The sequence below is a fragment of the Panulirus ornatus genome, chromosome 56 (genome assembly GCF_036320965.1).
Source record: "Panulirus ornatus isolate Po-2019 chromosome 56, ASM3632096v1, whole genome shotgun sequence".
In the NCBI taxonomy this organism is placed as follows: Eukaryota; Metazoa; Arthropoda; class Malacostraca; order Decapoda; family Palinuridae; genus Panulirus; species Panulirus ornatus.
The window spans coordinates 15,611,780-15,630,052 of NC_092279.1; the positions used below are offsets into that span (position 1 = coordinate 15,611,780).

The window sequence follows — 18,273 nt, forward strand, 5'->3', positions numbered from 1 at the left end:
TTTTAGTTTACCTGCGCTCTAAACTCAATGGTTTATCGGGTAAACCAGGCTTATTTGTTTAATCGATAATCTAAACCCATAAGTTTGTAATATAAACCAGATTTTGGTTTACCTTGTACATAAGATTGGTTGGATACTTTGTACAAGACTAATTGGTTTACCCTGCTTGCCAGACTCAAGGAGGTATCCCTCTTACACCAGATTCCGTTTTCTGTATACCCACCAAAGGAAGACATGGACCTGTGCCAGACCACGGTTTGAGGATGACTATTTCCATCTTCGCTGCACTCCATACTCCATGGTTTACCAGTCATGTAAACCCAGACTCAGTTTTTTTTAGCCCTAGATTCCAAACTTACTGGTTTACCTATCCTGTAAACCCAGATTGATTTGCTTACCTTGCTAATCCATGGTTTACTCATCCTGTAAACCCAGATGTAGTCATTTACCCTGCACTCCAAAACCCATTGGTTGTGTGCCATGAATAAACCCCAGAGAGCGAGTGGGGGAAAAAAGTGAATCTTTTTTTATTATTTCTTTAGGATTGAATTTTTTTTATATATATATATTTTTTTTTAATACTAATCGCCATTTCCCGCATTAGCGAGGTAGCGTTAAGAACAGAGGATGAGGACTGGGCCTTTGAGGGAATATCCTCACCTGGCCCCTTTCTCTGTTTCTTCTTTTGGGAAAAAAAAAAAAAAATGAGGGGAGGATTTCCAGCCTCCCGCTCCCTTCCCTTTTAGTCGCCTTCTACGACACGCAGGGAATACGTGGGAAGTATTCTTTCTCCCCTATATATCAAAATATAAAAATGACTTCGTATTATCCGTCATATCAAATACTGAAAACAAAACCATAAGGCGGGAAACTTAAGGAAAATAGTAGCCATCTGTTCCAGAACCGTGAAGGAATGATGAAATTAGAAGGTGAAATAGGTTTGGCGTGGGCGAGTGGAGGGTGTGATGCCGACTAATCTTGGCGAACGATGGTTTGAATGCCCTTTACGCTCGGTGGAGGGAGGGTTACACTGGCTCTGATTGGCCGATTTGACGCTCAGGGGAAATAACCGTCATTCCGTTGATTGGATGATTTCCGCGCGCGAGAAACACTCGTCCCCGCTCCTGATTGGCTGATATATTTTTTTTTTATTTATTTCGTTTTTTAAATGTCAGAGGAAAACATTCCTTTTTATAGTTGGTAGGTTGTTTAGAGATTTGAATATTAAAAATGACACAAAGTTAATCTTTAAAGTGAAGAAGTCTGATTATTTTCGTCCATTGGTTTTATATTAAGGAACCAGTTTTCCCCTCTGTCATTGTCTCACCCTCTCGTACCCACCGAACTAAATATAAAAAGAAAAAAAAGAAATTCATCTGGTGATTGGCATCTCAATCCTGGGGAGACTACATGTCGACTTCATTGTCATTGGCAGTGTCCCGAGGCAGAACAGACAATGACTGGCGATAAATATTTTATCTTTATTGGAGACGGGGGAGGGACGGCACCCCGAGCCGTTAAGGCCACAAAATATGTGGTTAAATGCCGCTAAGTATTAGCAATCACAGCGCTCTTTTGTCCAGATGACACAGCGATTGTCTCTACCCGAGTGCTTCTTCTTTTTCTTCACCAAATTAACCACACGTACGTAGTATGGCATTTATTATAATATTTCATACGACAGGGAGAAACATTTGTCGTCTTATGATCAGAAAGTTTTTTTTTGTATATATAAAGTCAGGGTGGAAGTGGGTTGTCGTAACTGCATTTGAGTCGAGTGCCTGAATTTGTTCCATGGGACGCTACACCCCCTACACTAGTCTGAATTAACCTCTTTGAGCATGGCGATTGCCTTGGCTTCTGACCCAGAGCTTAAGGGGTCAGGTCAAAGGCCGGGCATGGCATCATATTCAGGGGTTGTGCCATTGAGCTAAATGGGTCAATTTGTTGAGTAGTCTCAGCCAGGTTCATCAAAGTCCAACGCTATATGTAAAGCCATGATAGGAAGCATATAGCTAAGGCGTAGCGTCAGGTAATTAACCTTGATCCTTGCAGCTTACCTGAGGATTAATTAGATGAGTAGTCTTCCCAAGTTTAACAAGGGAGAGGAAAAAAAAAAAAGTGATTTGATAAAACTTGTGATTGGAAAGTTCTAGACATAGACACAGACTTGGATACAGATGCACTAAGTCCTACTTAGGGATTATCCACTCGAACTTAGACAAGCAGTTGAAAGGCAGAGGCGAATGAGAAATGTATACAGAATGGTGACTGGTACCTCCATCATTATCAGGACGGGAGAAAGCCCACATAATCAAGTCTAAGTAAATTCTACAGGGAAGTTTAGCAGTGTGGTATTGTGAGGTTTTGAAGTATTAACGAAGTTGTATGGGAACGAATCTCCTCATTAACACTGAGTGTGTGTGTATGTGTGTGTGTGTGTGTGTGTGTGTTGGGGAGGGGGGACTGTGACACCTGGAAAACAGTCTGCCGTTGCCTTGGAAAGCAGCAGTCTGTTACTCTTGGCCTGGCAAACAGTCTGTTTTCGGTAGCCTGAGGAACAGTCTGTTTTTACTGACCGTGGAAACAGTCTGTTTCTGCTGGCCTGGGGGAAACAGTCTGCCACTCTTGGTTTAGGAAAGGTCCGTTTTCTGTTCGCTTGGGAAGCATTCTTCTGTTGGCCTGGAAAGAAGATGCCTATGACAACGGCAGGAGGTGGTGTAGAACACGACTTGACCCCGTTGTTCTGTCATGTGTTGCATCTCTGGTTAGGGTGTTACATTAACACACAAGTGTTGACACACTTTCCACCCGAGTAGTTTCAGTGCACGAAAGGTAATCTTCATATATCATAGACCAGCGCCCATAACCTAGGCTGTTAAGCACATTTCAACAGCATTTTTTGTGGTGTTTTAAAGATCCGCTTCATTGCGAGCGACGTTGTTTCCAGTGCTGAAGACAATGACAATATAGACGTTGGTTCCACGATGAAGGACAGACAGATGACGGCCACCCTTGTGTTCCTCAACGAAAAAGAAAATGATCACGTGAGGGAGGAAATATATTTTTGTTTTTCGCTGCAGCAAACTTTTAAGCTACCGGATCCTTCCCCTCCCTTCCTCCCTCCTTTGCCACCGGCCCCCCCAGCGTCCTCATGAGATACGCCAGACAGCGGTTTACAGCTTCCCCCTGTCCTCCTCCTCCTCCCCCCCAGGTCTCCGACTCCGTCAATTAGCCGGCAAGTCGAGCAGGATCCACTTACCTTAAACTTGTGCTCAAGTTTAGGTAAGCAGCTCAGGTGAGGCAGAGGAAGGAAGGGAGGAGGTCGCTCGCTCGCCGCGTGACGTCACGTCGGTCTGGCGATTGTAACGATGCCAGAGACCAGGTCACACTAGTCCTCTTTTATCATAACTTTTTCCTGATTGTTATGATCAAAAGTTCCGTGGAGGCTTTGTTGGAGCGGTTGTGTTTTAGTTGACTAGTGGCTTGGTTGGATGAGTTCGTCGAAGATGAAGAGAATGGAGAGATAGAGTGGTCTGTCTTCAACCCCTGAACTCGACGGGATGTGCCCTAAGATGCCTTCCACACAGCATCTCCAGATCCAAAAATACCTCAAAGAAATCCTCCTCTTTATCTCTTACTCTAATTCTTCAGAGGAAACACCTGGTCCACACACACACACACCTTCCACCACTCCTGAAGCCACATTGTTCCTCCTCTCAGTCTAATGATGAGATGAACTGTGAGAGTACGTGCTGAAAATGTGTGCTGTTACATTTGACAAAAACCGCTTGTAAATGCTAATGAAGATGTGGTTGGAGAAAGGCAAAGCACCAAAGGAGTGGGAAAAGGGACAAACGTTATACCCATCTATGAGAAAGGAGGCTGGAAAGAGGCGCTGAGCTATACAGTCCGGTCTCCCTGAAAAAAGATCATGAGAAAGCAAAGGAATGATGACTGGAATGGAGGAATTGCTTAAGTGAGACTCAACACGGCTTCATGGAAAGGTCGGATGGTACTGGACCTGTTAGATTTTGTATGAGGCAATGTGACCTTTGCTTTAGACGAGAGGTAAGACTTGGTGAATTGTCTGTTACCTGGAATATCAGATGGGATTGGACCCTATACCACAGAGAGGGTACGAGAGGATCTACCTCCAAGCTACTCCTACGCTCTCCCTTTCGTCTTTCTCCCTCTCCCTCCCTCCCTCGTAGGTAAGTAGATACTCCTTTCCCCCCCTAGCCTGACACCTTTCCTCCCCAGCCAATACCCTCCCCCTCTTCATTTTCCTAGCTGATTGATCGTGGGCGAGTGGGTCTGCTGCTGCCGGTGGCTCCTCCTGTGTCCCGCCGGTGGCAAGACAAAATAGATAATTTGCATTTTCATGGCGCTGGGCAAGTGGGGTTGGGGGGAAGAACAGCTCATCACGCAGTGAGAGGGAGGGAGGGGGGAAGTGCCTCGTGAGTTAGGTGGTAAGGGAGGTGCGGGTGAAGGTGAATGTCTTGGTCGGGAGGTCTTGTGTGAGAGGCCCTCAGGCCGAACGTGGAACATCTCCCAGCGTATGGTTGTCTTGTACTTCTCTGGGTTGACCCATATCTCTCCTCCTTGGTACTGTTAGGGGCTCATCAGGTGAGTAAATGGTCGTTCCGGTGTGGGCGTTGAATCGTCACTTGGAACACCGCGTCATGGTCTCTAATGAGGTGCGTCTGAGGAACATTGAACCGCACGAGTTAAACGGCTCGTCAATTTTCAACTCCCGTCGTCAGGGACTTTATACAGTGTGAAGTCCCCTTTCCTCAAGACCTGCACTGATGTCACTCACATTCTGGAAGACGGAAGACTTTATTTGCCCTGAATGCTTGGGAATCCGTCACACGACTCGGGCAGAGAACCTCGCTGACGACCCCCCCTTTCCTCCTGACGACGGTCCCTTGTGATCTGCACTTCAGTCCAGGAATGTTAACCATCCACGCCAGCCTTCCTCAACCTTTGATGTCGAGCGCGTGTATGCGTGCCAGCGGGACCGCCAAGGGGGCATACTGTACCACGGTGTTGACTCCCGCTTGCATGTTATTTACCTCCTAGAGAAGATGACGACGTGTTTAAATGTCAGTAAACTCCAGCGTCGTGACTCCCGTGTCACAGAGACACCTCGGGAGGACTGGAGCTTTGGTTGACGACTGTGAGGCATCACATCGCCGGCAGTTAAGTCTCTGATCATACGTTCGAACTTGGGAAATATTTACATCATCGTGGTGAGGTGTAGACAGCTTCCGTGTGTGCTGAAGGATCCTGAATGTGGCCATCTCGGGAGCGGCTCTCGTGTGACTACCTTGCTCTTGCCATCACATGAGGGACCCGTCCATTGGCAGAGCAACGTATGATTCGATTTGGTCACATTAAATACGGTTTAGGAAATTATAGGAATATTGATATCAAGTGCTGTTTCTATAATCTTCAAAGAAGCTTTCAATTATTACCATATTGTGCCGTGTGGGGAAGGAGGTCTACACTCCTGGGGGCTCCCTTCTGCCATTATCTGCCTGGAAAAATAGATAAAGAAACCTTACCTACAGAAAATTTTCTGGCGATGCTGTTCCATGTGAAATTTCACGTTACTTAAGACATCTGGAGTAAGACTTACGCTAAGGTCAAGTTACAGATCTGAGCTTAAGAACACCAGACACTTAGCTATACTCAGGAACTTTTAAGAGTAAGTCCTTTCTTATTTTACTGTTACTTTTACTCTGGCTGCCTCTCAAGGTCGCCAGGAATTGGTAAGAATTATCTGTTGTAACGTGTGAATATGTCAGATGCGTCAGGCGAGCGTTGTCTTGACTTAAGGGAAATTCCAAAAATCTTTGAATCTCTCTCCAACTCCTGTTTCCTTCACCGTCTTGAAGCTCACACACTTTTCTCTCAGGTCTTATGCTGAAGCTGAGAAATCCTCGGAAAGATGAGGATAAAAGAGCTTTGTGAACTGAGAGTTATGATGATAAAACTAACTTGGATACATTAAGAATTCAACTCTTTGAAGGAGCAGCCAAGTTGATGGTGCATGCAACACCGACCTGCGGGACAACACAGTGGGTCACAGAGGGGCTCCTTTCGGGAGCTACTGGCCCATGAGAGACCAAAATGAGTCACAGAGAGACTTTTCCCTTGGGAGCCACAGCCGCACTGAACTACGAGACAACAGAACGCGTCTCAGAGAAAGAGAGAGAGAGAGAGACTCTTCCTCGTGAACCACAGCAACACTGACACACGAGACAACACAGTGAGTAACAGAGGCTCGCCTTTGGGGAAAACACATTATGGAGCAACACTCGGCACCGTAAACATCGTGGAGGTAAACCCAGCTGTCAATACCTCTGCCCGACGCTCGTACAGCAACTGAACACAACAGACGCTCCTCGCAGTCCCTTCTGCTCCTCCTTCAACGTCCTCCTAGCCTCGAGCGGGCCATGCACAATGGGCCTCCCTGTGACTCGAATAAGATATACGCTGGTAGTACGCACGCACACCCGCGACGTCACTGCCACTATGAAAATTCCAGTTACGGAAAGGCGATCCATTTCGCGTTGCGTTTTCTGTCTTTAGGGAGGTGGATGAATATAGTATATACTCGTCTCGTAGGACTACCATGTTGTTGCTGTCTCCACCCAGCACTGTTTGTGGACCTTCGTCTTGTCAGCGCCACTTCCTCTCGAGGGCCTCTGATATTTCCCGATACACTGCCGGGCCAGTGCCACACCTCCAGGTAGTTGGGGGTAGGGGGGAGGAGGTGGAAGGGAGGGACGCCCTTAACGTATATCTCGGGGACAAAGCGACCACCTGGACGCTCCCATCAGTTGCTTTCTCCGCCTTGCGCCCACCTGTGTCACATACTCACACACACACACAAACACATTCGGTCCCATGGCAGGTTTATATGAGCTTATTTGTCTGTTCATTTTTCTTCTTCCCCCACGATATATATATATATATATATATATATATATATATATATATATATATATATATATATATATATATATATATATATATATATATATATATTGGGGAATAGATAGACTGATGGACACTGTTACGGTCCTCGGCCTCCAGCAGATAATCTCGTCAGAGCCCATCAGGTATTCTGATAATTGGCTCCACCATGTACATAGATGAATGCAGAGCCGCAGGTGATTTGTTACGTATCTGCCTATCTGTAATCTCTCTCTCTCTCTCTCTCTCTCTCTCTCTCTCTCTATATATATATATATATATATATATATATATATATATATATATATATATATATATATATATATATATATATATATATGTATATATATACACACACTATTCCATGACCCTTTTTATGGGGATTTTGCTGCTTCTAAGCTGCACTCCACTCAGGAGCAGTGAAAGGATAGACTCCTTTAGATCGAGTTCCTTGATGAGACTAAACGCCGTCTTGTCCATCGGAGGTCCACCTTCCCCTACCCCACTTAGACTGACGGGAACACTCCCCCCCCCCCTCCCTTCCTCAGGTTAGACCCGCTGCCCCTCGTACCTCACACACACTCATTACAGGCTCGTGGCTGTCAACTGCATGAGTCGTCTGGCTTCACTTCGTCCCTCACTTGTTTTAAAATCTATCCAAACGGTATATGCAGATCGGTTTAGATATCTTTCGTAAGGAGAGAGATACCCGGGTTGTGTTGTCATGTATATGTATGTATACGAGGGTATCTGCTGCGTGTGTGTGTGGGGGGGGGGGTGTAATCGTGAGTGAGTGTGTTGCGTGTCGTCGTATATATACATTAAGTGTATTACCAATACACACACCGCCCATCTGTGCTGGGGGGGAGCAGCCGCCTCCCCAGCACGCGCGCCTTGCGAAGGGTGGCATCACCCAGCCTGTCCCGCCCCCACCGCAGTGCTTTCTATGGTCCTGTACCTCCCCGGGGCACGGTGCCTTGTCGAGGAAGGTGGGGTGTGGGAGGTAAGGAAATGTAGAGGAGGATGGGTTGCGGGAGACGAGGGAATGTAAAAGATGGGATGCGGGAGACGAGGAAATGTAAAAGATGGGACTTTGGGGAAGATGGGATAGAGGAACATATGAATCACCGAACAAATTAAAGAGATGAAAACTTTTAATGAGAAAGAAAGAGCAAGATTGTATAGATATGCAGAGATAAGATATGGGGAGTAAAGATAAGGCATAACGTAAACGTGGACAGAGATAAGATATGGGGGGAGAGTAAATGAGGCATGTGGAAGGCGAGGGAAGAGTGATATAGTAATGTGGGTGAGATGGGGGATGTGCTGCCAAACGAACCAGTACACTGGCGCAGTAGTAATTCGGTTATTGCCTCCCGCTCTGCTGGACTCCGAGAGCGAAGTGAAACGACGTTGGAAAATTCCATGCGAAATGGATGCAAATCTTAACAGATATTATCCGGTAACGGATGGAAATGTATTCCAATATCAGCTACCAGCGTCGAAGTTGTTCTTGCGTTAACTCATTAAATTTGTTTAGGGAGAGGAAAAAATAGAAATTTAGGGATTAGCATGAAAACCAGATATCAAGGAGGTAAATACATACAGAGAAATCAGTTCACTGTGCGAGTGTGTGCAAATTTTTTTTTTCTCCCCCTCCCGTTATTCATTTATAACTTTGCATACCTGTAGGGGAGTCCCAGCGAAAGTTTGGGATTAATCCATCCAATAAAACGGGATTAGTCTGTATAGAGTTACTCTTCCCTGGGGGAATACCAATTACCCGCTGGTGCAGCGCGTTGTATTGACGAGGCTCGCGCTCCACCCACGGACGGCCGCTGTACACCCCCACAGGCGAGGACAAAAACGCCAGAAATACACATGATTTGGGAAAAAATACTCTAAAGAAATTATTTGTGAAAAGAGGGAAAACCTATTCACATTATCGTGATATTCTTTGGTAGCTTTCCTCACTGCCGTAAACCTTCGTGGCGGTAGACTATATCATTTCTATGCCTGAAAGACAAAATTACTTGCAAGTGTTGGCGATAATAGAAATTTTCACTGTAACAAGTTCTTGCTATTATTACTACATAATAACTACGATTTTTGATAATAACCACGACTTCGATTGTTATCCATAACAATCGTTGTATAAGAGAACATCCTAGCGGTCATCCGAATGTCAGAACGCACGAACGAACAACACCTCGATTAAATAATTCAACTGTTAAATGTATTCCACAGACTGCGCATCGCAGTTTGTGAACACGCCTGCGGGGATTATCAGTACAGTGGAGGAAGGCCCCTCGGTGCGCTCATACTCAATTTCTAGTGTGTACATAAACTCATTTTGTTTCCTCGGAGAAGCCAGGGAACAGAGGCCGCTTTAATGAGACATTAGTAGTCTCGTGTGGAGAAGTTTATGGACAGCCGGAACCCATTGTGCTTAGACCTTTGTTGGCCGTTTTCTTTATATGGCACAGGTTCCCTCAGGGGTAACTCAATTAACTACAGTTACTCGGAGTCAACAACGGCTTGTCATCTTTTACTTGTTGGTTCGGCCTTAGACATCTAAGGAGACAGAGCACATTGGAGCGGGGAAGGGATCTTCTAACATAGTATTAGGTTTAAGCGCTACCTGCTCTTATGTAGATTCATCGGTCGGAAAAATGGGGTTGATCACCTGAATAAAAGAATTAAGGAGAATAGTGGGGAAAAAATTTTAATAATTGCCCAATTAGCCCCTGGTTTCCCCATGATCTATTAGACATTTACGCCCTGGAGGGAAGTCTTTAGACGGAGAAAATTAGTATCTTCCACACTGTAAAGGCGGACCTTTTGTATAAGGCGGCTTGAGCAACATTTTTTTAAATTTATTATTTTTTTTAAGCTCATGCGTGGATACATTGGAGTTTTCTCCGATAAACTTGGTATTTGGTATTATTGGCTTTCTGTCCTCAACCGTATGAATCAATCACTTTTTTTTTTTTTCTTACGATTTCACCTAACAGTTGAAGTGATACATGAAAAGAGTTTGTGAGGGTAAACTGGCAATCCCACTCTTTTAAGTACACTATCTCTATTATCTTTCGTGATTTCTACAACTTGGGGAGGGATTTCGCGATCATAGAAAATCTAGGGATCAAGAGAACGTTGTATGTGACAACCAAACGAAACTTAATCCACCGTAGGCTAACCTAGCATTATTGGCTAGGCTACTTTACATCCATTTTTTGCCTTTGGTTTGATTAAAGGAAATTTTCTTGCATTTATTAAGATGCGCAGGAGCTCGTAGAGACGTTGTACAGAGTAAAGAAAATTCCTCGAGTATCGACTCTCACCAGTCAGTATAAAACATAAATTGAAACGACCTTGAAGATGTAGCGCGTGTGGGCCGCACTTTCTGCCGTTCATCACAACGAAAATTGGTGCTGTTTTGTCATACACAAACACACACACACACACACACACACACACAGTCTTCCCCCCAATAGTGAAATTTATGGTTTTGTTGCGGTGTGAATGGCCGATAGATCGATGTGATTCAAGGATCTCAAGGAACATCCGATGCACTTACGTGGATGATATGAATAAGGCGGAAGGAAAAGGAAATCATGTGCAAAGCAAGTTATTTTTTGTACAAGCATCACCCTTGTTTTATATTACCAAATGTCAACACCAATACCTGAACGAATAGAATTACCTGGTAATTTATCAATTACAAAAGAAGTAAATAAACAAGCAATATTTCCTTATAGAACACTTAAAAATCGCATTTGTCGGACCTCGTTATGTAGGCGAGGACAATGACATAAAAGGGAAACGGAAGTTGTTGTGGGTCGACGTGCTGTGTTATCATTGTTTTAAGGGAAAGTTCAGTGTCCTTCTCTAATTCCTCCTTTCGCAAAACTGTTCTTTCCTGAATATTATAATTAGGTTTCTGTAGTAGGAATAGTCGCGAAGTCGAGGATCAACTTCGCTCAGGGAAAGTAAATAATGCATTTTTTTTTTTTTCTTTAGGGTTAACGGCACAAAGTGCGAGGATTCAAGCCACTACCTCACTCTGCTACTCTAGCCTAGGATTGACACTGTTTATTCCCTTCAATCGTAAACTCGTGCTGGCTGTTTCACTTACTCAAAATTGGCTTAGTATTTTAGTTTATAATACGTTGACGCACACAGGCGCTTCTCCTTCAACTGATCGCATGAAGGCTGAGTGAAAGCTGGGTAAGGACGTGTGGTGGCCCCACGAGACGATGCCCTGATAGATTATGCGTCCTCTCCGGCAGACACTCATCCCCCAGGTGCTCTTCCCACCTTAGATTATTCTTGGCGTCCCAACGGCCGTCCTGAGTCTCCCCGACGCGTCGTGAGGGCTGATGAAACGCAGCGGCGAGTGTCGTGATGGCTGCTAGCAGCAGCAGACAGACAGAGGGCGGCTCCTCGATGGCATTTCACTCAAATAAAAAACTTTATTGCCTCCGTTTTAGCTAAAAAAAAAAAAAAAAAAAGTTAACAAGAATGTAAACATCTTTTTGTGTAAATTCTGTTTACAGCCGTAAAATTTCTTCGAAGAATAGAATTTGTTACCTTATATAGGCACAGTGATAATCGGTGAATTTCTTTTTCATAATCTAATTAATCCATTATGATTTGGATTATTTTTTTTATATTTTCTCTATTGTCATGGCTCGTTTTGTGCGTTGCGCCGCAGATTATTCCCTGTTATCGTGAAACAAATATTCGCAAGATCTGAAGATATTTGAGCCACGGTTAGATCCTATATAGAAATGAGATGTTCCTTGACATCAGGCTCGTAAATTTTTTTCCCTCGATTTATCTCATTTGTCTACTTCCCAGTCACATCGTTTCAGCCCGAATAACGCTTAGTATGTGTGTCGAAAAGCCTGACGCCGTGTGGGGGTAGAGGTTAGGGCTAAGCTGCAGTAGAAGACCGACCCCCCGACATACAGTGTCAGCGTACGAGTGCAGGGGACGGCTTGTGGCTCTCACACGTCTTCCCTCCCCAAGTTCCGCAGCTCACTGTAATATATTCAGAACGGAAAGCATAAACACCTCATCATTTATTGATCATGGGATCGGAAACTAATCAGAATGACAACACGCAAGTAATCAAGTTATAATGATTAGTATTAGTATTACCTAACTAAAAAAAAAATAGAAAATCCACTCATTTGCGAAACTGGTTTTCACGGAACGTGTCAGAGGCATATCTCTTATATGGTTAACGATCAATCGTCGTCCTCGTTTTGAAGGACTACTTTGTATAAGGACCAGGGCATCTTTTCAGTTTCCACTACTGGGGTGGAATTTTTCTGAAGGGCCCATTTATGTGCGTGGAGAAAGATAATTGTTACAGAAAGCCCACAAGGGATATTGCATTTTATATTGTTAAACCGAAAATGGCCTCAAAGGGCCAAGTTTCCTTGGGCAAAAACGGTTTTTTTGTGTGTGTGTGTGTGTGTGTGTGCTCTTGAGTACTAGGGGAAGGAAGGGCCTACTGGGGGAAATTGGCCCGCGTTGAAATATTCTAAAAGATGCCTTGGAAAGGACCTTGTGAGCACCAAGGGTTGCAGACGAAAATGGTCGCTAGAAAGTGGTAGTTACTGTGTGGAAGAGTGTGGGCCGTGGATAACTAAATAAATTGTTGGTTGCTATCAGCCGTTGGTCGATAGCTAGACAGATCACCGCTGTGATCAGGTGGGCTTGGAAGAGGGAGAAGGTCACTCCTGATAGATGATTGTTTATTTAGACTTGGATACTTCCAGGGAATCATGGCCGCTTGGGAAATGACTGTGTTGTAGACCCACGAACGAGGATTGAGACAAAGACTAATCAGACAGATTGATGAATATTGTAGAAGAAAGTGTGAAAATATAGCAATAGTAAAGTCGTTAAAAAAAAGAGTAAGAACAATAAGTAAATGAAATATATAACCCAGAACTCGCGAACACAAACCCATAAGAATGGGACACAAAAGACTCGTCTTATCTGTCCCCAGAGAATAATGGAAGATACAGAATGGAATGGCAGACCCCCAGACCTGTGAGGGGTACAAAGGTCTTCTGCTCCGGTTTTTTTTTTATTTTTGTATTTTATTTCTTATTGAGTGTTTAAGAGGGGAGAATAAGAGGAGGATGGTTAAGAAAAGTAAAATTAGGAAACAAAAGATGTTTGTAGAGCGTAAGGAAAATTGTATTCTGTAGGTTTAACTGAAGACAATGAGTAGTTTATTACGTAGTCATTTCTAGTGTCGTGTCCACATACCACCAGCAGACTAGCGTTGTGTAGTACTGAAGATATTGGATGTTGCTTGACGGAGAACTATCCAAGTTATGTGGAGGAAATGTTCATCGTGTCCGGCTAGATGCGGGTGTGGCGTTTTTCTAAGGTTTTTGCAAGTTCCGAGAGGACTATGTAAGTGGGTTCCATATTCGTGTTGCTGTCTTGATCTGGGATATGGCTGAAGACTGTGTTGAGACTGCATGCTCAGATTTTATCTCGTTATACTATAGATTCAGTAACAGTTCAGCAGTACACAGGAGGTTCAATAGACGACTATATTGGAGATGGTGAAGAAGCCTTACCGAGCATCTCTAGATTCCGACACCTTTCGGAAGGGTAGTAACACTACATCTGTGATCATTCCTTTATTGAACTGAACTCCCCAATATCTACACGCGTCGTCTTCAAATCACGCAAGCTGGTGCTACAGAGGATACAGAATGAAATTCTGTAGTTCGTCACAAATGAAAAATACCCCCCTGCATCGAGAATACAGAAGACCATCATCAAAGAATTAATGTAAAACCAGTTGTTATGTATTTACGAGGAACAAAACCATAGATTATTTGGCGGGAACTTAAAGACTAACAAAGACACAAACTACAGACTTTCAAGACCTCGACAGCAACACAAATGTGGAACACATCTGGTTCTTACGAAACCTGTGTGAGAAGCGTCAAGCATTGACGTGCATAATGGATTGCTCTTACTCCAGCGAAGGTGATTTATTTATTTACTTTATTTTTTATTTATTTATTTATTTTTTTTTCTTTTTTTGCACGTCCTTCTACTCCTACTGCGTTAATCCACGAGTTTTTGTTCTCTTCCACTATCACAAACAGCCTCGTTAGGACCCAGTGATCTGTTGCTGTCTGAATTCAGTTGTACTAGCTCACCACACACACACACACACACACACACACACACACACACACACCCTTTGATGTGAGAGGTTCTCTGACGAGACTGGGCTGTGTTCCGACAACTGACAATGGTACGCCCTCGCCAAAGGTGACTTTTCACCTCCGTTGCAACTCTCTCTCTCTCTCTCTCTCTCTCTCTCTCTCTCTCTCTCTCTATATATATATATATATATATATATATATATATATATATATATATATATATATATATATGTATATATATATATGTAATCCCTGGATTACAGTTGCGATAGCAGAGGAAATTTGGGCTACAGTATATTCCCTTCGTTGCTGACAGCGATGTCCCTCCAGGCTCCCAAGCTTCACCATTGTTGAGGTGGACACGACCGTCTGGTGACAGAAATTCGTGTGCTGGCCTCCTCCTCCTCCTCCTCCTCCTCCTCCTCCTCCTCCTCCTCTCCTCCTCCTCCTCCTCCTCCTCCTCCTCCTCCTCCTCCTCCTCCTCCTCCTCCTCTTCCTCCTCCCCCTTCTTCTCTTCCCACCTCCTCGTCCTCACTCCGCTGGGAACTAATTCAGAGCTTCAGAATCATTCCGGTTTTCTATTGATCAGAACCCGAGGACACGTCGTGCACCTTGAGGTACTTATGCTTATTACAGCTTCCTTTAAGGTCAGATCGCAAGGTAAACAGAGAAGCGAATCGTCAGTGGAGTTGTCTGCGTTTAAATCAGGGACGTGTGTGGCTCTCCCGAGGCCAGGGGTGTGTGTGGCTCGAGCCTGATGTGTCAACACCGGGCAGCGCCGTCATGACGCCCCAACACTGGCTGGGGTCGTCTGCCTCTCGATGGAAACTTGTGTCGTTGGTCCTACTGCCCTGTTTCCAGGGGTTCTCTCTCTCTCTCTCTCTCTCTCTCTCTCTCTCTCTCTCTCTCTCTCTCTCTCTCTCTCTCTCTCTCTCTCTCTCTCTCTCTCTCTCTCTCTCTCTCCATACTTCATCGCCTTATCACCCTTCATCCGGCCCTTATCGCGCTGGTCACGATGATAAAACGCTTGAGCTTCGCGAAGGGAAGAGGAGGAGGAGGAGACCTGGATAACAGCAGACCCGTCCCTCCTCTCCTGCAGCTACAGTAGGTAGGCAGGTCGTGGCAACAGGCAGAGAGATGAAGCCGAATGTTGCAAACGTGAAACCGCTGCTCTCGCCCGAGATCAGACGGCGCGTTGCAAGTGGCTTGAATGGTGTTGGCGTTCGATCTCTTTACGGGTATTGACGACTGGAGGCAAAAGCAGGAAGAAGGAAGATTCCCCCCCCCCCCCCCCCCCCCCCGGGAAAACAAGAAAGGAAATTCCATAAATCACATCGGAGATGAATGCTGGAATTTGAAGATTTATATGGTGATAATGTCATTTCTCTGTATGTATCTGATAATGTTATGGATACACTGTGTGTTTCTATATCAAGTTATGAGGTTTTCTGTACCAGTGACATATATTCACTATGTGTATTCACTATATGCAAGGGGGAATGGGGGAGCACTTACCTTATTCCCATTTGTAAATGGGAAGATAACATGTCTTCTGCAAGCTTCAGTAAATCTTAAGTCATACCTCGAACGTGTTGAACCCGTCAAAATCTAGTTTAAGGATCTACCCACATCCCATTCCCGATGTCTCTTATCGGCGTCGCTGTTAAGACTCGATCCATTGATTTTGGCTTTGCCTTCCCCTACCCTCTGGAAAAATTCCTGTGGACGCCTCCCCATGCGAAGATACGAGTTGCTGCTGTGGGGTGAGTGGAAGGGAGGGTTGATGGCGCTCTGTGGATGGAGGGACATGACTGACCTCCTCACTCTCGCTTTTCCAACAGTCCTCCAGCCTGTGAGGGAGGGAGATCCCATGCACCAGCCTCAGACACCTGCACTCCACACCTGCTTCTTGTATCTGACTCAGACGCATGTCCCATTCACTTTCTTCCAAAACCACCCTTTTTTCACACACCTGTATCATACACCCTGTCTCATACACCTGAAACACTCGCCGTTACACCCCTCCTACACATCTGATTCGTAGCCTTGAATCGAAGACTCTCTTTCAAGCCTCTCTTGCCTCACACACCTTCCTTATTTCTCTTCCATACACCTGATTGTATGTTTGTAGATTCGTGGGTGAGACAGAAAGGAAGAACGGGTCCCTGTGCTAACTGTTCCGATAGCCCAGGCTACGGTAGCGCCAGTAATATACCTCCCACTACCTACCTGGCGGTAGAATACTGGAATGAACTACCTCGAAATGCAGTATATGCAAACACTTCCCTCAGATCAAGGCAAGACAAGTATTTCAGTCGAGATCCGTTATTGGTGGATAATCTTGCCTCAGTAAGAGTTGATTCAACGTGTTTTTCTTTTTTTAACAGGGTTTAATTCCCCAAGATCGTCCGCTTGTAAAATGGGAAGCGAACTTTCCTCGTTCACATCTTCCTGTAGATTGTCCTTAGCGGTATATGTTTTCCATACGACATGGTGTTGCTTTTCAACCTTGTGTTCCCCCTGCATGCAGTTGAACCGGAGGGAGAGGTGGGTGAGGGAGGTGCCATCTGCTTTACCATACTGTTCGAACCAGAATTCAGAATAAGACAGCAGATAACCTCGGCGTGTAACCATCAGGTCTCTTGTTTTCTGTCCTGTCCTTTTGTACTTTATTACCCCCTTTCCCCCTCCCACACCATTACCACCCCTCCTCTGTTTTACCGTTATTCCCATTTCTGTTGTCACCCCAGCTGTGCCATTACCACCCCTGCTCCACCGTTACCGTCCCGTGCTCTTCTCCTCACACACTAATTTCAGACTTTACCTTCCTCATTTGAATCATCATCGCAATCGTAAGTAATCCAACTCTTGTCATGACTTAATACTTTGAGGTTAATCCATTGTAAAGACATTGATGATATTGAATTTATCTGTGAATCACATAACTCATGATGGATAAAAGACATTTCACGGTGGATGTGAATTAAGCAAGTAAACACTTTGTGGCGGATGTAACTGGGATAGATTTGAGTTGACGATGGATGCCATCCACTGTGATGGGTTAGTGAGGATGAACTGTTTGTGTCCGCAGCTAGACACCATCCACACCATCACGTCGCCCGTGGCCTCCCCAGCCAACGGCCTCTCGCCCCTGGAGGTCATGGCGCAGTCCTCCTGCCCCGCCCACCTCTCCACCTCCTCCCATATCGCCACCTCACAGATGGTCAACGGACCCATGTTCAGTGGCATGCAGCACCACCCCGCCGCCGCCATGCAGCACGCCGCCATGCAGCACGCGGGCATGCAGCATGAAATGCAGCACACTTTTGGCCTGCCTCCACCACCGCCGCCTCCGCCACTCGGACCAGCAAAGATGAATGTCACGAAGGTAAACATAAGGACATATGATACACATTCTAACTGCTGAGAAAGATAACAAAAAAAAGGTAGACTTAAAAGAGAGAGAGAGACTCAAAGTCCTGAATGTACAGACAGTATCATCCCTTCTTATCACAAGGAAATGGAATACGACAAGTTCCCAAGTGCACTTTCGTGTAATAATCACATCGTCCTGTGATCATTACACGAAAGTGCACTTGGAAACTTATCGTGTTTCATTTCCCTGCGGTAAGAAAGGAACTTAGTTGATCACGTGCTTCATTGTGATCTCTTCCAACAGTATGGTATCATATGTAAACTCCCATCTCTGTGGTCGAAACGAGGGCATAAGGTGGCCTTTGCTTACCCTTAAAATCCTAAAGCAGACCTGGTATTCCCACTGTGATGAACACCTTTAAATCATTCCTACACCCGGGGTTTGGGGGGGATGGATGGATGGGTGGGGGGGAAACACTGTAAATAGCCCAGTTCTGGAGGCTTTGGGTGGAGCGGTCCGCTGCTTTCCTTTACCTTGTTTGCTCAGACGTGAAACTCCCTTGTTGGATGTGGACCAAGTCTTCTCCCAAGAATTTCTCTCTCTCTCTCTCTCTCTCTCTCTCTCTCTCTCTCTCTCTCTCTCTCTCTCTCTCTCTCTCTCTCTCTCTCTCTCTCTATCTGTCTATATGTCTCAGTA

The 18,273-nt window shown here is 45.0% G+C and overlaps 1 protein-coding gene across 4 annotated transcripts in view; it reads left to right on the forward strand.

Moving 5' to 3' along the window:
* Positions 1 to 18,273, forward strand: part of LOC139765934 (glycine receptor subunit alpha-2-like) — a 330,653-nt gene that overhangs the window by 306,110 nt on the left and 6,270 nt on the right. For 3 of the 4 annotated variants that reach the window (XM_071693907.1, XM_071693911.1, XM_071693910.1), the window contains one exon: positions 17,293 to 17,589. The exons of the other annotated variant lie outside the window; for it this stretch is intronic. In XM_071693907.1, the coding sequence (XP_071550008.1) occupies positions 17,293 to 17,589 (297 nt within the window). The remainder of the gene's footprint in view (positions 1 to 17,292; positions 17,590 to 18,273) is intronic. 4 annotated transcript variants of the gene reach the window in all.